At 56.1% G+C, this 19,253-nt stretch overlaps 4 protein-coding genes across 4 annotated transcripts; 2 read left to right on the top strand and 2 right to left on the bottom strand.

The window, feature by feature from the left end:
- Window positions 1-1,610: 1,610 nt before the first annotated feature.
- On the bottom strand, window positions 1,611-4,933 carry THITE_2108695 (uncharacterized protein). The gene is made up of 4 exons (XM_003649723.1): window positions 3,994-4,933; window positions 3,185-3,615; window positions 2,752-3,077; window positions 1,611-2,659 (listed from the first exon to the last, which is right to left on the bottom strand). The coding sequence occupies exons 1-4, from the start codon at window positions 4,715-4,717 to the stop codon at window positions 1,783-1,785; spliced, it is 2,358 nt and encodes a 785-aa protein (XP_003649771.1). The 5' UTR covers window positions 4,718-4,933; the 3' UTR covers window positions 1,611-1,782.
- Window positions 4,934-8,705: 3,772 nt separating this feature from the next.
- Window positions 8,706-11,433, bottom strand: THITE_2108696 (uncharacterized protein). The gene is made up of 4 exons (XM_003649724.1): window positions 11,267-11,433; window positions 11,170-11,208; window positions 11,086-11,113; window positions 8,706-11,032 (listed from the first exon to the last, which is right to left on the bottom strand). Coding segments are annotated over exons 1-4 (1,854 nt in total). The 5' UTR covers window positions 11,269-11,433; the 3' UTR covers window positions 8,706-9,247.
- Window positions 11,434-11,624: 191 nt separating this feature from the next.
- On the top strand, window positions 11,625-15,264 carry THITE_2108697 (uncharacterized protein). Its single transcript, XM_003649725.1, has 3 exons — window positions 11,625-11,961; window positions 12,096-14,868; window positions 14,944-15,264. Exons 1-3 carry the CDS (start codon window positions 11,919-11,921, stop codon window positions 15,152-15,154), a joined length of 3,027 nt encoding a protein of 1,008 aa, XP_003649773.1. The 5' UTR covers window positions 11,625-11,918; the 3' UTR covers window positions 15,155-15,264.
- Window positions 15,265-15,952: 688 nt separating this feature from the next.
- THITE_2108701 (uncharacterized protein) lies at window positions 15,953-19,199 on the top strand. The gene is made up of 4 exons (XM_003649726.1): window positions 15,953-16,433; window positions 16,488-18,555; window positions 18,644-18,663; window positions 18,789-19,199. Exons 1-4 carry the CDS (start codon window positions 16,272-16,274, stop codon window positions 19,008-19,010), a joined length of 2,472 nt encoding a protein of 823 aa, XP_003649774.1. The 5' UTR covers window positions 15,953-16,271; the 3' UTR covers window positions 19,011-19,199.
- Window positions 19,200-19,253: the final 54 nt, after the last annotated feature.

Genomic DNA, 19,253 nt, shown 5'->3' on the forward strand with positions numbered 1-19,253 from the left:
AACTTAATATAACCTCTATTATATATACTTTAATAGTCTCTTTTAAAATCTTCTTCTATATTTTATACTAGACTAACGTCGTCGCTATAGCTATAGTAAATATAAATAGCTAGGAATTATTAGTTTTCTTATACTCTTATTGCTCTTTAAGCTCTTTCGTCTCTATTGTCTAATCAACATTGCTCTAGAGCTATAAAATATAAAGGAAACCTACTTTTAATAAATAAGTATTTAGGGCTATAGCTAGAATAGAAGTAGTTAATATATAAGTTTTTACTATACTTAATAGATAGTAGATAATAGATATAAATAGGTTATAGGCCTTGATCTTTACTATATTATTAATAATTAACAGTTAGATTATAATAATTAAAAAAAATAAATATTACTATTATAAAGGTATATTTAGATTAGTATAAGTTCTATTTATATTTAACTTCTTCTTTACCTTTAAAGTATTTTTTAATAATAAAAAGATATTTAATATCCTAGAAATAAATTAGAAAATAGTTCTATAAAATTGTTAATAATTTAGAATCCTTTACCTAATACTACTCTAATAGCATTTAGACGTTGTTCTACTTAGATTAATATAGCTTATTTACAATCTATATTATAAGCTCTAGGGCTATCTTATAGTTCTTATACTTAGTCTATATTAAAGTAAGAAGCGTATTAGAAAATATAAAGTCGCTAAGCTAAAGTGCTATAGTAATAATTAATCGAGGTTAGATATTCTAATAGATAGTGACTTAAAGGCGATAATAGGAGATAATAAGCAACTATAAAAACTATTAGCAACTTACACTTAGAAACTTCTAATAGTAGAGAATTAATATTAGACATTTACAATTGAACTTGATCGAGCGTAATTAAGGCTAGAAAGTGTATAGCTAAATCAGTTTATCGGCTATAGGGCTTAGTAGTATAGGAAGAAAATAGGGCAAGGTGGCTAGTGGATAGAGGGAATTTATTTTCTGTGCTAGCTAGAGAAAATTTTGGGGCGGGGGCGGGGTAGGTAGGTGGATTCTTGCAAATTGGTTGGGTGGTTTGGGTTTTCGAAGAGTCCGAGCTCGAAGCCTCCGTATCGGCATCGCCTTGCAGTGAGGAAGCCAGAAAGGGAATTGTCCACAATACCGTCCGCTGGGGGACAGCGACAATTGTCTGGTATGTCTCGGGATGGTGAAAGTGACACTTACCGGAGCAGCATTGATTAGGGCAGTTTGAGATAGTTGGCAACCACGCAGCCCGGGTATGGCCATATTTCGACGCTGGGCTATAGCTAACCAACACACACGAGAAGCGTAACGACACCAAGCACAATGTTTGGAAGGATGCAACGAATGTGTATTCAACCTAACGTTGCCCAAACTTATACCACAGAAGTGAATGCTCCCTCCCCAATTAGTGTATGACCGACATAGCGGAGCGCCTCTCATCTAATGAGCACCCCTTTTGTCTATGCGCAGAACATGCCCGATTCCAGCGACCGGCGCCTAGCAACGGGCGCTGCCGTCGCGTCAAGCACGCTGTGAGTATTGCATATTCCCCCCGTCCCAATGCAAGATCCCATCCCGGCCCGGCCCCGGCAACACGGGGCAACCCGAGTGTCCAAACTTAAAGAAAAAAGTGAGCAGCCAAAAGCTTGGGGGAATCATCAGCGAAGAAAAGACGAAAAGCGGCCAGCTGGCCAACGACAAAAGCCTCGCTGGTATTGCGTCAAAAATAGACGCAGAAACAATCGCTGAGAGACGCAGACAAGCAATGGATCAAGCCTCATACTCAGAGCTCAGGATTGTAGATCCGAGCTTTGATGTACTTGTCGAGGGCCGGGTCCCCCCACTCCTCCCACTCGAGCCATTGCTCCTCGGGGAGCTGGCTCACGCCGTCGCGCCGCGCGGCCTTCATGACCTCGCGGGCGACGATGAGGCTGGCGTCGCGCACGCGCTCAATCCGCGGGTAGATAAGGCCTTTATGGATCTCCTCGGCGTTGAGCGAGCCGGCCAGGGCGGCAGCCGACGTGTAGATCATGTTGTCCGTCACGCGGCTGGCCTTGGCCAGGATGGCGCCGAGACCAATGCCGGGGAAGACGTAGACGTTGTTGCCCTGGTTCGGGTAGTACGTCACGGCGTGGTCACCAGACTTAACAGTGAACTGCGAGAACGGCGACCCCGAGGCGAAAATGACAGTGCCGTCGGTCCACGCCACGGCCTGCTCGAATGTGCACTCGGCTTTGCTGAGCGGGTTGCTCAGAGGGAACAGAATGGGCCTGCGGCCGAGACCCCCAGCGTCGACCGACGCTTTGAGGGCGCGGACGACGGACTCGGTGAAGACGCCGTGGGTCGCCGTCAGACCGACCAGGGCGGTCGGCTTGACATACTCGATGACCTCCTCGAGGGTGCGGAACTGGTGGCCATTGTTGTCGGACCGCGCAAAGTATTTCTTGTGCTCGGCGAGTTTATCGCCACGGTCCTTGGTCACGAGGCCCTTGGTGTCAACAAGCCAGAACTTGTCCTTGGCGGCCTGTTCTGACAGGCCGCGCTTTGTGTAGTACTCGACCAGTTGCTTCGCGACGCCAACGCCGGCGGAGCCAGCGCCCATGAAGACGAGCCGCTGCTCCTCGATCGGGACACCGGAGAGGTTCACGGCGCCAATGTAGCTGTCAAACGCGACCTGTTAGCTAAACTTGCCTATCACAATGCTGCGCAGGCACGCCCACGCACGTGGGGCGGACCGGGGAAGAACACTTACCCGGCCAGGACGACGGCGCCGGTACCCTGGATGTCGTCATTGAAGCACTTGTAAGTGTTGCGGTAGCGATCGAGATAGTTGAACGCCTTTTCGCTTTCGAAATCCTCGAACTGCACAACCATTTCCGGGTAGACCTCGGCAGCGGCCTGCATGAACTCGTCCATGAAGTCCTGCTGCTCGGCAACCGAGACGCGCTTAGCGCGCAGGCCGAGGTACAGCGGGTCCTTGAGGTTCGCCTCATTGGACGTGCCGCAGTCGAGCACGATGGGAAGCGTCTTGTCCGGGTGGATACCGGCAGCTGCTGTGTACAGGGCTAGCTTGCCAATCTAATGCATGCGCAAATTAGCCGACCGAGGTGCTGGTAAGCTGGGACCCGCCCGCACCCCCCCGGACTGACACGGGGGAACCGCTGAGCTCTGCCGACGTGACTTACCGGAATTCCAACACCGTTGAAGCCGAGGTCGCCCAGGCCCAGAATGCGCGAGCCGTCCGTCACGACGCAAATCTGAGGGTTGGGGTACGGCCAATTCTTGAGAATCGTCTTGATGGACTTCCGCTGCTTGATGGAGATGTAGAGAGCCTCCGGGCGGGTGTACAGGGTCGAGTACTGCAGACAGACATCACCAATGGTGGGCGTGTACACGAGGGGCATCAGCTCTTTGGCGTTGTCGATGAGCAAGCGGTAGAACAGGTCGACATTTTGGCTCTTCACCGACGACAGGTACAGGTACTTGTCGATGTTTGTCTGCCGCGAGCGGATCATTTTGAGAGCGCGCTCGCACTGCTTGGCGCCGTCCTCCATGACGTGCGGAATGAGACCGGTCAAGTTCTTGGCGATGCGCTGCTCCGGCGTGAACGACAAGCCTTGCGGGGGAGGCGAACAATTAGCAGCTATAGCGCGTAGCCGGGGCAGAGCTCGAGAGGTCGAGGCGGGCATGGCTGAGGGGAGGGAGCCAAAGAGAGGCAGTGAGGAAGGTGGATATGCCTGGGAACTGACGAAACGACGAGGGTGCCGGGGAGAGGAAGGGCAAGAGAGAATCGAGGGACAACGTTCCGTGCCTGCCCAAGACACAAAAAAAAACTACGGAGGCAGCGACGTTGCTTGTCACGGCTCTGGCGGACCAGTAGGGAAGGGCACTTATAAGAGAGGGGAAGCGCCGATGGAGCCAGCCCCGAGAAACATGGAAGGAGAGGGGAAGGCCGGGGGATCGAGGACGGACGCAAAAGGGCCAGCTGACTCACCCTTATTCCACATGGGCTCGTTCAGGATCTGGTAGCCCAGGGCCTGCGACTGACTGATGTACTCGGTGGTGGCATACTGGTGCACCTCGGCGTAGTGGTTCTGGGCGTAGCCCCGAAGCGTGTCGAGGTTGGCCAGCCTCATGGCCTCTTCGATGGTGGCGATGTCGACTGACGACATGGGATTGGCAGCTGAGATGCGTCTCGACGACGATATTGACATGCGCTTGGAGCTAGATATAGATGATTGCGACGAGCGCGCTGACGCTACCGAAGACGGAGAGACCGACCGAGGTGTTGATATGTCGGAAGTGCTGCTGGACGCATACGACGCCATTGCAGGTGCGAGGAGGGCCGGGAGGGGGAAAGGAAACTGGAAGAAGGACAGCCGGGCGAGGAAAGCGAGACTGTATATCCACCGTGGGAGATCGAGACAGGGCAGCCGGGCTAGGTGCGCGAGAACGGCCCCCTGCGGCGTGTGTGTAGCAGGCACGATTCCGTTAACGGTATTATTAGAATTAATACGACCGGGACCAGCAGTCCTCGTGGATGTGGATGCGGCAACGCGAGCGGTAGTCCGGGCCACCAAACCCTTGGTCAGGAAGAGCGACAATTGCAGAACCCGGCCGACGCGGTTGTTGCTGAGGACGAGCCGGTTTAAGAACTTGTGCACGCTGGCCGCCCGTGACGCAACCAGCGTCCAGCGGGCTGCTGCCCCTTTGCCCATGCCCGACACGAAGAGGGAAACGGCTCGAGGTGGGCAATGTGACAGAAGCTTGTCAGGCGGTTTCGTTGCGTGTTTCAAGGGCCGCCGGCTTCGAGGGCGCTTTGCCGATAATTACCACGCACGCCTCCCTCGTCTGGACGGCACATGGGGCGGCAGAATTACACAAGAAAAAAAAAAGTGGAAAGCTTCATCAGAGCGTCGCAAGACCCCTGGCGGAGCGGCCGGGCAGTGATACGAAGCCAGGCGGCCAGCGACCCAAGTGGACGCTGGCAGTCGCTGTTTTCTCAGCCTTAGTGGAGGTATACTAGGTTTTTGGCGGTACCTGCACACGCAGTCGAGCATTCCTTCTCGGGAAAGCACTTACACAGGGCAGCGTGGAACATTGGAAGGAGTCGCCGAGATGACTCCCGAGTGGAGCCCCCGGCCCGCAGCTGCCCCGTTGTGCGCTATGGAACCGAGTGAGAACAAATTGGCACGGCAACAATTTTCGTCGTTCTGCCATTCCCATATCCGTGACGCAAATCCAATCCTTGTTCCTCCCGGTAAGGATGTTGTTAGGTCTTGGGAAATTTTGTTGGGAGCTGCCTGCTGGTGGCTGGGCCGGCAAATCCAATTTTGGGAGAAGCTGATGCTTACCGCCGTGCCGTTGTGCGGCGCCCCAGGGTGCGTGCCGAAGCTGGGGCGGCGTCGGGTTCCGTCGTCGGGTTCGACCTGCATTGTGTGTCAAAGCTCCCACGCCCCGGGCCCGTGGGAAGTGGGAGAATGCCAAGCAAGGTAACTCCGCAGTACACACACACACTTACATACTGCACAGGTACCCTGCGGTTCCAACGGCAAGCAGCAGAGCCCCAACCGTCCCGCTACTCAAGTGTATTATATACATAAGGTACTACGGAATACAGCACTCCGTGCATCATACTGTGTAGGTAGCTGCTCGCGTTTCGCAGAAAAAACAACGACAACGGGCTGATGGCTAAAGAGGTCCCGCCAAGACTAATTTCGGCCAATTGTCGGCAATGTTTTTACAACGTTTTTACATAACCCCGATCGCCAAGGCGTTTGCACTATCGCCAAGGCGTTTAAGCGGTTAGTTCGCCGGGGGTACGGGGGGCGGCGCTAGCCCCCCGCTGGTTAGGGTGAGGGTTATAGTTAGGATACAGGTTATAGTTAGGGTAAGGGTTATCTCGGTTTTCTTTTTTTTCGATTTGGTTGAGGTTTTATAAAGTTATATAAAGTTGTTGCGACGAGTCTTTGCGATCGTTCGTTGTTGATGTTGCTCGAAGTCGTCGCGGCCCCGCTTACCCCATGGCGATTGTAAATACTTGTAAGCGGCAGTCTCCGAAATTAGTCTTGGCGGGACCTCTTTAGCCATAACCGACAACGGACGTCCGTGAACCATTGGGCCCTGTTTTCCAGCTGTTTGTCTACCCCATCATTTGAAAACTGGCGCCGGTCTTGGGACGCATTGTCGGGGTGGCTGGGGGATGACCAGTGCCCTTAAAATCCCCCATCGGGTCCGTGCCATGCACTGTGCCTTCCAACATCCCCAGACATCGAGACCGACAGCTCCTGCCCAATCGGCCAGCTGTTTCTCCAATCAGGCAGCAAGGAACGGGCCACAGATTCCCCGTTTAGTCAAGAGGGCGTGTCCCAATCTCTCAGTTGGCCCGTTCGGGATCGGTTCCCGGCCCTGCCACTCGAGCCACTTGAGCACGCCAGTTTCTCTCCCTTGCCTAGTGTACCTCTACGGAGTAGTATACTGCAGGTAGCAAGCAGCAACGAGGCACGCGCCCTTCAGCCAGGGGCTTGACCGCCGTTGTTCGTTACCTAATTGGTGACAGCAAGAAACCAGGGCAATCCCAAAGCATTCCAGGATCGAGAAACAGACGCTGCCCGGCTGTCTCGGCGGACAGCAAGGGGTTCTGGACAGCGCAGGCAGTCAGGGCCGAGAATTCCTATCGCAGTGCCCGGGCTCGAAAATCTCACGGAATGAATCGAGTTGCAGCACCGCAGAAGGTACCTTACCAAAGGAGTGAAGATAAGGTCCGCCTAGTTACACCGCATAAACCGTGCAGAGACGGCTGTGACATGCACGCCGGGAAGCATGTGTAGTTGCTCCAGTTAGTGTAACTACCACAGACACTCCCCTGGGCGCCGTTCCAGTCCATTGCGGCTCGGACCCACACCAGAAACGGGGCCGGAGGATCCACCGGATGGGGCCCATGGAATCGGCGGATCCGCACGCGAAAAAGTGGGTTTTCAGGGGAAAGACGAGGGACGTGGATCGGCCAGCCACAGAGCCCCCGACTTCTTCCGATCGGCTTACAGGGGGCCTGGCCAATTGACCAACGGAATCGAAATTGCACCTGTGGAAGAGCTGCGCAGCGGACACCGCTTGGGGAAAGCCAGGTTTTCCAGAAGGGCAGGGCCTCCCCTCCCATTGTCCGGGTGAAACAGGTCAGACCCGCGTCTGATGTGCCACGGCCGGTTGGGCCGTCTCCACTGGTCTCGAACGCTCAAACAAGCTTCTGCTGACGGAGCAAGAGGTCTTTGGCCAACAATTGGCTGCCCCTCCCGTCCGAACTTTGAGGCGCCAAGACTGCTGGCCTCGCTCACCCACTGGGTCTGCCTGAATTCTCCCTGGTTTCATGCACCAGAAGCTCGTCGCCGTCGACAGAGCAGAAGCTCGATTCCAGTCTTCTAAAGTTGAAGTTCACCAGGGGTCCAGGAAGCTGAGTCCTATCTACGGAGTACAACTTTCTGGACAAGGGAACGAGGGTGCTGGATCTGGAAGAGTCGCCTTAAGCCAGATTGTCCCTCGGAATCCTCATGGAAGCTTCTGTACATCCATGACTACCATGACTGCGATGCCCAGCAGGATGTGACGGCTGTGACCCTACCAGTTGTGTTTGATCATCCTCGCTCCCGCCAGCAGCACCAGAGGGCTACACTATCCGGCCGCATGATGTTTGACGTAGCATCGAAGAGCAACAATGGCGTCCATGCTTGACCTGTGACCGAGCTTCGCGTCTTCTCTAGGTACTTCTCACGACTCGGACCAGGAGCTTCGGAGTCCGATCTGCTGCTTTAGTTACCCTACTGTAGTACACTGCACATACTGTGTAGTTACTGAGGGCTCCGGCGAACGGCTGGCGTTGCACATGCTCCGTCGAATACCACAGGACCGCCAGTTACCCCAAACACCGGGCCGGTGATCGGCCTGTCGGCTATGAATCGGGACAACCCGCCGCTGCTTTTACCTCGTTCCGGGCTTCGGGCATGGAGGAGAGCATTGCTGGCATATGACAGCGCACTTGCATGCGGATGGCGATGGGATGCACCCCTGATCACGCCCTTGACCAGACATCACGACGCAACTAATCCGTACATTAGTCTATCTAGTGTAAGTTCAGGCGGGCATGCATCACGAAGCTTCCCCGGACCCCACAATATCCCCCAGTGGTGACTCCCAGGATCCCAAGGCCAAGCACGCTCATCAACCAGGGCCTGCCTGCTCCACCGCCAACCTTGCGCTTCTGGAACCTCACCACTCGTCCCAACCCAACGGCGGCGACCCCAAGAGCCCCGGCCTCGCCACAGCCACCCCCAGATTTCGGGGCACAAGCGAGAGACGACTGATGCCGATGGGCCCCAGTGCTTGGGAGCCAAGCCCAACGATCGAAAGTCTTGTCTTGGATGACGGGACGGACGCCGGTGCACGGGGCAGGGAGGCAAGCGTTGTGTAATGGACGGCTACATAGTTCATTCATTAGCATTCACATGGGCGGGGTCGAATGGACTACAACTCGAAGAAAGGCATGTGAGAGACAGCCACAGGTTCAAATCTGCTAACCGTCCACATTGCCTCGGTCCGCATTCTCCTCCGTGGGTCGGGTGTTCCCAGGCACATGAGAAGAATGAAGCCAAGACTTTGCCCAAGATTGACTCTGCTATAGTTACCTCCTTAGTCCTTGTCGGTAAGTCAAGGGGGGGGGAGGTGACTGGCAATCATGACGGAGACATTCACGCCACAAGCTCCTGCATGCCTACCCCTCGATGACTCAATCTCGCCCACTCTCGATTTGCTCGACGGGTACTCATTCTCTCACTTAGAAACGACCGAGGCCCGTGAAATGGCTCATGAGGCCGAGGTAACCGGAGATGGTAGACTGGCAGGTCGTGTACAGTAGTTGTATTGGGTACGTTGCCAGAACGCAGTGAACACCAGAGCAGACCTAGCTCGAAGATTGCGTTTGGGAGAGTATCTTCCGTCAAGAACAGAACAGCAGGAGTCCCTAGACGACGAAGCCGTCCCCTCATGACAACTGACTCCAAATCATGTAAAGCCACCCATGTGCCAACCGCAAACCCAGTCATGACAACATGGCGACCGGATCCCTGTGCCCGTTCCTCCAGACACCGTAGAAGTGCGGCTCAGAGGGTCGTCACGGGTCATGCAAAACTACACACAAGAAACCATCAAAAAAACTGCATACCTCCATTGACTTGTTGCCTGTCCCACCCACCAACTTACTCCTCGCCGTCATCATCACCCTCGATAACCATCCCTTTTGCGTTGGGCACGCCAACGAGGATCTTCCCCCGCGGCACCCGCACGTCCTTGACCTTCATACATCCAAACACATTCAGCTCGCGCAAGTTCGGACAGCTCCTGAAGATGCTGCCGACCACGAAATCAGTGACCTCCTCGCAGAAGCTGATCTCCAGTTTCGTCATGGCGTCGTAGACTTTCCCAGGCGCAAACACCTCCTCGAACGCAGCCGCCTCAATGTGCCTGCAGCCGTGCACGTTGAGATGCTTGAGTGTCTTGCCCGAATGCTCCATCAGCGCGCGGAAGCCGCCGGAGCATAAGCCGATGCCGTCCGGGTTCTCCCGGGGGTGGGCCGAATCGAGCTGGCGGCACTTCTGCAGGTCGGCGAAGACGAGCCCCGGGTTGGCCCAGTCCTTGAACAGGCGCACGAAGCCCGCGTCCGTCATCTCCTCGCTGTCGGTGATGCGCAGCTTGGCGAGCGAGCGGCAGTGCCTGTGGATGGCGTCCAGGACAGTGTTGTCGGCGCCGTGCACGCGGGCGAGCGAGAGGGTTTCGAGGTTGGCACCGATCTTGCTGAGGAGGTCAACATATACATCCGGGTGGATCTCGTTGCGCAGGTCGAGGCTGAGGTGACGAAGGGATTTGAGATTGCCGAGGGCGGCGACGCCAACGTCCGTGACTTGCTGATTGTGGCAGACCTTGAGCCGGGTCAGGGAAGGGCAGGTGGTTTGGAGCAGTGAAAGCACCTCATTGCCAAAGTGCTTGTCTGTCCAATACACACATAGAGAACGGAGGGAATCGCCCTTGTGTTGCAGAAACTCCTTCCACTTCGATTCCGACAGCAGATTCGCCCCGTGGATGTAGAACTCCTCCAGCCGGATGTGGCGCGAGATTAGGTAGTCCAGGACCTCGTCTCTGAAGTGGATCCCGTTACGGATCTTCAGCTTCTTCAGACCCGGTACGGTTTGGAAGATGCGGATGAAGTCATCGGATCCGAGCTTTGCACCATCGTATACGCAGACCTCCTCCGCCGTTGGCTGCAAGAACAGGCTGAGCGTTGTGGGGTTAAGGAGACGGTGCTTGGACAACTTGCGGGCGATCTTGTCGATAATCTGCGGAGGCAAATCGCCCAAGTCTTCGGCGAGGTCAATGTTCTTCGCAAGAGTCTCAATGCAGAGAGTCATCAGACTCTTCGCGCCGAGTGAATACGTGCCGTCCAAGATTTTGCTCTGGACCTGACGGCGATTGCCAACCGCGCCGCCGCTCGCTCGTTTCACCTTCTTCTTCGCTGCCGCGTCATCTTTCGCAAGTTCCTTGCCGCATGGATTGCAGAGCAATCCGCCGTTAGGTCCATTTCTGGTATAGGGGGTGACGGTGAATCGCGTCCCGCACAGTTCACAATTTTCCATCTGACCGGGGAGCGGAGCGGAGCGTTGCATTAACAGCCGGGCGAGATCATCCTCGTCCTCGGAGTCTGCGAGTCCACGCTTGCGTTTCTGGAACTTCTTGCTGGCTTTGATCTTGTCAATAGCCTTCTGCTCCTTCTTCCGCGCCTCCTCCTCCCGCCGACTCGTCCCTGCGCTGCGTCTTGCGCGGGTGGTCTGTGCAGGGCTGGCATCGACCGCTGGAGACGCAGCTGGGGAAGCAGCCGAAGACTGTCCGTTGCTGTGGGTATTCGCGTCACCTTGCTGGTCGTCAATCTGCGCCGCTCTCCGCCGGGCTTCGGCGTCCAAGCGGATCTGATTTGCAGATATGTTGTGTGACTGAGGCTGGGTCAGCGATCATTCCGATCGTAAAATACCAGAACCTAACCAACCGCTAGAAAGTCCGTCAGAGCTGATTGCCTATATGCATTGTTAGTCCATGAAGCCATTTGATGTTGCGGTAGCGACCGACGAACGGGCCGACGATACGGCGCTGTTGCCGATTTTGTCGAGACCTGAAGTCGAATTAGTGAAATTGCTATCTGGACCTGAAAGTCAGCTTCAAAAACTCACATCCTGGAGGATTAAACCGATAGCCCGTGCCGTAATTCAAGAGAAGAAGAGAAAGCGAACTTGGCGGTGCAGGAATTCGGATTGGGGTCTCTTGGATTGGGGACACGCTTTGACGCGAGGAGGGGCGAATTCCATTAAACTCGCTCAACGCCAAAGCACCTGACTTTGGGCCACGCAGCCTTCACAACCTGCCAAGAAGCAAACCAAGTTTAGTGCTGACGAAGGCGCTGACCAACCAGCAGCCGCCCCTGCCTGCTGCTGCCTGCGCATTAAATGGCCGGGACCCACCTGTCACGTGCCTTCGCGTCCCAAGAAGCGCGCCCTCGGTTCCTCCCACGGCCCTGTCTCGAAAGGAGGTGGCGATAATTTCTGCTTTCCCGCAGTTCTGCCTTTCCAAAGCACTGGCGTTCTTTACAGCTGCAGAAAGACGACCATCTCTTGTTTTTCAAGTGCACCGCAGGGTTGGGTTGCAGCTTGACTGGATTGGGTCTGCTGAGTGCTCTTGCCCGGTTGTACTTGTTCTCTTTGTTGAGGGCAGCATCCCTTTCAAAAACTCACAACTCGTCTCAAACACGCCTCAAATTTCTTGTTTTTTTAGGATTGGAAGTTCCCCAACCTCGAGTGCATCGCGTTCTATAGCCACGCAAGCGCGATGGTTCGAACAAGACGGTCGGCAGCTGCCGACGAGATTGCCGGTAAGGCTCGCTCTCTTCTCGTTTCTCCATTTCGCGCGTTCATTGTTGGTCGGACTTTCCATTTGGTTCGGCAGCCGACTTTTCAAAACAAATTGGCTATCCTTCCTCCATCTTTCTGCTAACCGGAACATCAGAAGCATCTGCCCAGGTTGACATGGCGACATCGGCGAAGCGACCTGCTGCAGGCCGGCGCAGTGGGTTAAGCGAGACATCTGACTCCTCGTCTCTTCTGACCTCGGCTTCCCCTTCTGTGGGCAGCGGCTATGCGACTCCTCTCACGAGTTACACTGCGACGCCTACTCCCATGGAAACCTCAGGATTGACTTCATCATCCTCGGTGAAGCGATTGAATCGGATAGAGGTGCACTTACCCGCCGTGAAAGCGCCTGCGAATGGGACCCTCCGCAAAAGCATATATTCCATGAACAGCAAGCGCAAGCGTGATGTTATTGATGACAGCGAGGAGGAAGATTTTTCCGACACCTCGCCAGATGCGGTACTTGCACGAAAGCTCCAGGCCGAGGAAGATGCGGCGGCAACAAGGCTCACTGAGCCTTCACTGGAGTCTCGGCCTGCACTACGTCGTAGCTTGCGATCCCTGGCGGAGCCAGCTACTGCGCGAGCCCCGGGGCGACTCTCAGAACCTAATGCCAGCGGATCCGTGTCTACAGCCGCAAAAGGGTCCAAAGCCGCGAACCGTCCAGCTGCCGCCCGACCCTCTAACCCGAGCAAAGCTGTGAGCAAGCGGAGGGCACTTGCCATGCCTGATTCTGGAGATAGTGAGAGTGCGGCCGCGGAGTTTTCGGGAGGTGATGACAGCGACTATTCACTTCAGCCCCTGAGCGAGCCCCGAGGTGCCACTGCACGCAAATCCGCGACCACTTCCCGACAGTCGAACAACAAGGGAGTTGGGAAGGCGGTGACTGAGCCAGCAACTGAAGACGAAGAGGATGACATGCTGTCGGAAGATGATGATAGTGACACTACTTTCGGCGCCGATGCCCTTTTGTCTGATGCTCCCTCTGTTTCTGAGTCTGAGGACAGTGATGGAGACGGCGATCCGGGCGATGGCGATGAAGACGAAGACGGAGCTGGGCCCGCCCCTGCTGTTCGCTCGGCTGTCCAATTGGCGATGACTTCTCGCCGCGCCTATCGCCAATATGCGAGCTTACGCCGGGTCAGGAAAGACAGGCTTCGACTCGAGACGCACCATCCAGAGCTTAGGACGATGTGGACGGATCTCGAGAGCATGCCCGTTCTGAAGGCCGGCAAGGCAGAACAACCCAAGTCCATCTCTCGGCAGCTCAAGCCGTTCCAGCTTGAAGGCCTAGCGTGGATGATGGCGATGGAGAAAACAGAGTGGAAAGGTGGGCTTCTTGGCGACGAGATGGGTCTCGGCAAGACTATTCAAGCCGTCTCCCTCATCATGTCCGACTTCCCAGCCAAGAAGCCGTCCTTAGTGCTGGCGCCTCCCGTCGCGCTGATGCAGTGGATGACCGAAATCGAGTCCTACACGGATGGCACTCTCAAAACCCTCGTCCTCCACGGCACCAACTCCAAGTCAAAGAACCTTACCGTCAAGGACCTCAAGGCATACGACGTGATCATCATGTCGTACAACAGCCTGGAGTCGATGTACCGTAAGCAGGAGAAGGGTTTCAAGCGCAGGGATGGCCTCTTCAAGGAGAAGTCTATCATCCACCTGACACCTTTTCACCGCGTCATCCTCGACGAAGCGCACTGCATCAAGACGCGTTCGACAATGACGGCAAGGGCCTGCTTCGCCCTCAAGGCCACTTACCGGTGGTGTCTCTCCGGCACGCCCCTGCAGAATCGCATTGGCGAGTTTTTCTCGCTGATCCGTTTCCTCAACGTTCGTCCATTCTCTTGTTACCTTTGCAAACAGTGCCCGTGCTCCACGCTTGAGTGGCAGATGGACGACGACAATAACTGCACGGGCTGCGGGCACGGCGGCATGCGACACGTGTCTGTCTTCAACCAGGAGCTCCTCAACCCAATCCAGAAGTTCGGTAACCGCGGCCGCGGTGCTGAGGCCTTCAAGAAGCTGCGGATCTTGACGGACCGCATCATGTTGCGCCGGCTCAAGAAGGACCATACTGATTCCATGGAGCTGCCCGTCAAGGAGATCAATGTCGAGCGTCAGTTCTTTGGTGAGGAGGAGAATGATTTTGCCAACAGCATCATGACCAACAGCCAACGCAAGTTCGATACCTACGTGGCCAGTGGCGTTCTGCTCAACAACTACGCCAACATCTTCGGTCTCATTATGCAGATGCGGCAGGTGGCCGACCACCCGGATCTGATATTGAAGAAGAACAGCGAGGGCGGTCAGAACATCCTCGTGTGCAACATCTGCGACGAACCCGCCGAGGATGCGATTCGATCCCGTTGCAAGCACGACTTCTGCCGCACGTGCGTCAGGAGCTACTTGAACTCGACGACGGACCCGAACTGTCCCCAGTGCCACATTCCCTTGTCCATCGACCTCGAGCAACCGGAGATCGAGCAGGACGAGGCCATGGTCAAAAAGTCGTCAATCATCAACCGGATCAAGATGGAGAATTGGACTTCGTCGTCCAAAATCGAGTTGTTGGTGCACGAGTTGCACAAGCTCCGCTCCGACAATGCCTCACACAAGTCCATCATCTTCTCTCAATTCACGACCATGCTGCAGCTCATCGAGTGGCGGCTGCGCCGTGCCGGAATTACCACCGTCATGCTTGACGGCAGCATGACCCCGGCTCAGCGGCAGGCCTCGATCAACCATTTCATGACGAACGTGGACGTCGAGTGCTTTTTGGTTTCCTTGAAGGCTGGTGGCGTCGCCCTGAATCTCACCGAGGCGTCCCGGGTCTTCATTGTTGACCCATGGTGGAATCCTGCAGCGTACGTCACGTCTTTCTCTTTGATGTCGTACTTCGTCGAGCTGCAAAGTGCTGACCATGTGTGGATGCGAAACAGTGAGTGGCAGTCTGCTGACCGGTGCCACCGCATCGGGCAGACCCGTCCGTGCACCATCACCCGACTTTGCATCGAGGATTCGGTCGAGAGCCGGATGGTTCTCCTCCAGGAGAAGAAGACGAGCATGATCAACTCGACGATCAATGCGGATGATGCGGCGATGGACTCTCTTAGCCCGGAAGACCTGCAGTTCCTCTTCCGCGGCAACTAACGGGGTCTTTCCTTTTGTCTTTCTTTGCGGGACAATTCTATTAGAGCTGAGCTTGTCATTGGTGTTTTATCTTTTACATTATCTTGTTCTGTCGTGGGACGATTCCCACGAGATGATGCCACTTTGAGCAGCAATGATGGAGCGTCTGTGGACGCTTAGTTGGGGGATTGGCCAATGCCTTTGAGGATTAGAGACAGCAAGGGATGATGGCGTATGCGGTTTATATGGCAAGGAGCAGCCCGCGTTGTTCCGATTTGAGAACCTTTGTCGACAGGCTGAGGACTCGCTGGGCTCTCTTGCTGGTATCGAGCTTGTATGTCATGAAATATTCTGCCGGAATCACGACATGGACTTCTTTACGATGCCCCTTGACTTGGACGCTGTCAGCTGTGACGTGATTCTCGGTAATTTGTCCATCTCGGTGTTTCGTTGCAGGTTCATCCACTCTTCCAGCAATCAACCTCAACATACCCCCATAAGGAGGACGATCGTCGTCAGGTAAGAGTTCCGCACTATGTCAAGACCGAGAAGCATCGTGGAAACTCATTACATGGAATCGAAGGCAAATGTCCCAGCTCGTGGCTCTGGTGAACTGGGTACACAAGCGTAAGTGCCCCTGAATCAGTTGAGCCCCTCCCCCGACAGCCCGGCACTCAACCCCACATCCACCACTCCGCAATTCAGCCCTGCAGACGGGCCGCGTGGCTCCGAATTGATTGGCTGGCACCCCGGCTGCACCCCTGTATGCAACTGCAGGAGCAGGGGCAACCGACCCATACCAGAGCGTCATCTGGTCATCTGGTTGTCGCAGCTTCGCCGGTGGTTCCTCCGCTCACTTGCTTGAGGTTCACCTCCCTGGAACCGCTTTGGGTTCTCTTTCTATTTTGTTTGCTTGCTCTGTTAACACAGCAGAACTGGGTAGTCTATTTGTTTTCAGGATTATCATCATCCTCACCATCGCTTGCGCTTGACCCATTGGTCTTGTGTTCACGCTTCCGGTTGGTGCTTGTCCTCTTTGCCGAGGGGCCCATCGTTGCGGCGACGGTCCTAGATGAACAAATGAGGAGCTTTTGATTCAATTCCACCCTGGCAGCGCTACTTCATATCGAGGACCAAGATGCGTTGCAACCTCGTAGCGCTGGCTGCCGTGGCCGGCGCATCGACGCTCACTCCCAATGTCCTGCCCCTGCTCGTTCGAAACCCGTACTTGAGCACTTGGCTATACAATGCTCGCGATGTGCCGTGGGAGAACTGGCCTATGTTCTGGACTGGAGCTCATGTGGGCGAGCCCGTGGTGCCGGGCCTTATCCAGGTGCGCTAACTCTTGGGGTAGGTCGGCTTCTCCGTCATGGCGTCCGTCCCCGAGACCGGGACCGTCTATCCCCTCCTCGGGAGACCCCACGACTCCCTCGAGCGCAACCACGAGGCCTATGAAATCGCGCACCCGGAGTATCTGGGCGCAAGCTTCGATGCGTCAACAACCAACCTGACGTATCGCATTTCCGGATCCTCGCCAAGCAGGTCCGCACGCTTGACGCTCTCGTTCCTGTCCCCGATCACGCCTTCGTCAACCTTCAGGCAGTCCATTCCCGCTGCGTACCTGACGGTCATCGTCGAAGGGTGCCTGGACGTCAGCATCTACACCGACGTCAACGGCGAGTGGGTCACGGGGAACAGGGACAACCGGGTCAAGTGGGATCTGCACGAGCCTGCGCGCTCTGGGAGCGGCTCTGGCACGGCCCTCAAGACGTGGAAGGTCGCTCGCGCCGAGGAACAACTTTTCACCGAGTTCGCTGACCGTGCGGAATGGGGAACTCTGTACTTCTCGGGCCCCGCGAGTGTCCAGCACCAGAGCGGGACGTCTGCCCTGCTGCGGCAGCACTTCGCTGAGCACGGCGGTCTGAAGAACGAAGTCGAAAGAAGGTTCCGCCGGGTGATGGAAGACGAGCCGGTATTTGCTTTTTCAAGGTCATTCAAACACGGCGGGAAGCAGCTGGGTGGCTGCCAGAAGAAGGAGGAGAGCGTCACGTTCACGTTTGCCTTGGTCCAAGACTATGTAGCCCAGTTCGCCAGGGCGGAGGGCTTGGCTCACATGAAGCCGCTGTGGCAATCGTACATCTCCACTGCTGACGAGCTGATCGTCTACCATTATGACGATTTCCACACCGCAGCAGCCCTGGCCAGAAACTACTCGGATTCGCTTGGGCAGGATGCGTTCAACTCTGGCTCTCAGAACTACCAAGACATAGCTGCGCTCTCGGCCCGCCAGGTCCTGGGCGCAACGCAGTTCTCGGGGACTCCGGAGAACCCCTTGCTTTTCCTGAAGGAGATCTCTTCGGACGGGAATTTCCAAACGGTGGACGTCATCTTCCCGGCATTCCCCTTCTTCCTCTACACCAACCCGAAATGGCTGGCGTATTTGCTGGAGCCGCTCCTCGAACACCAGCTGAGTGGCCAGTACCCGAACGACTACAGCATGCACGACCTCGGGACCCACTTCCCGAACGCGACGGGCCATGCGGACGGACGGGACGAGTACATGCCGGTCGAGGAGTGCGGGAACATGCTCATCATGGGGCTCGCCCTGGCCAACGCGTTGCGCTACGACACGGACCCTGCGTTCGTACGGACTGCCGCGGGCGAGGGCGCCAGGACGCTCCCCGCCTCGATGCGTCGGAACAACAAGCACATCGACAGGTACGGCATAGACCTGCGCTCGGCCGGCGACGAGCGATCCACCAGAAGCGGCTCGAGAGCCGCCAAGAAGTGGCTCTCGCGCTCCTACAAGCTGTGGAAGCAGTGGACGGGCTACCTGGAACGCGAGTCCCTGATCCCGCACAACCAGCTGAGCACGGACGACTTCGCCGGCTGGCTGGCCAACCAGACCAACCTCGCGTTGAAGGGCATCATCGGCATCCGCGCGATGGGCGAGATCGCGGCGCTCGTCGGCGAGGAGGCCGATGCCCGCCACTACCGCGCCGTCGCGGCCGACTACATCGCCAAGTGGCAGGAGTACGCCATCTCGCGGGACGGGACGCACGCCAAGCTCGCGTATACCTGGTACGGGTCGTGGACGACCATCTACAACCTCTACGCCGACTCGCTGCTGTGTTTCCGCGTCAAGGATCGCGGTGCGGGGTCAGGCATCGCTTCGACGCCTCAGAAGGGCGGCCAGAAGCCGATCGGCGGCGGCGGCGGCGAGACGTTTGTCCCGGACAGGGTGTACCAGATGCAGAGCGACTGGTACCACGCGGTGATGCAGAAGTATGGTCTGCCACTGGACTCGAGGCACCTCTATACCAAGAGCGACTGGGAATTCTTTGCCGCGGCCGTGACGGGCCAGGAGACGAGGACGGAGATCCTGACGGCGGTGGCGCGGTGGGTGAATGAGACCGTTGTTGGTGAGTTTTCCTTCTCCTGTTTTGGACCCCCTCAGAGTGTTGTTGGCGTTGAGTGAGGTTCGTGCTGACGGGAGATGTCGATCCACAGATCGGCCGTTTACCGACTTGGTATGTCCTTCCCGCACTGCTTATCCATCGTTGCTGGCTGTCCTCGTGAGCAGGATACTTGGCGGTTTCACTTGCCTAAACTTGTTCATCTTGGGACTTCGGCGTTGCTGACGTTGCCCGAACAGTACGAGACCGAAGGCGATGGAGGGTTCCCGGGCATCTACTTCATGGCCAGGCCGGTCGTAGGCGGGCATTTTGCGTTCCTGGCGCTGGAAAGGGCGTGCGGCGGGAAGGCGGTGGAAGCGCTGCGGTTCCTGGACGAGAGACCGCCTGCGCAGATCAACAGCGAGGAGACGCTGCGGGAGGATTGGAGGCATGGAGCGTCCGGTGCGTGGGGGGACCTCTAGGAGGGTGCCGGATGCAACATCTGCAGGTGAACAACGCAGTCAAAGATTGTGTAGCAAGCACCGTTCAGTAGTTCGGATAGGGAATCAGCCATATAACATCTTCCTGAGAGCCCGCACACCATCTTCTCGTTGCTGCGGGCGGGCGGCGAGTTTGAGGATCCCACCTCTGGTGGCGCTGCAGCCTTGCTTACGGCGGGCCTCGCTTGCATCCGGATATGGACAACAGGGCGACCAATCGCTGTC

Source organism: Thermothielavioides terrestris, chromosome 1 (genome assembly GCF_000226115.1).
Source record: "Thermothielavioides terrestris NRRL 8126 chromosome 1, complete sequence".
Lineage (NCBI taxonomy): Eukaryota > Fungi > Ascomycota > Sordariomycetes > Sordariales > Chaetomiaceae > Thermothielavioides > Thermothielavioides terrestris.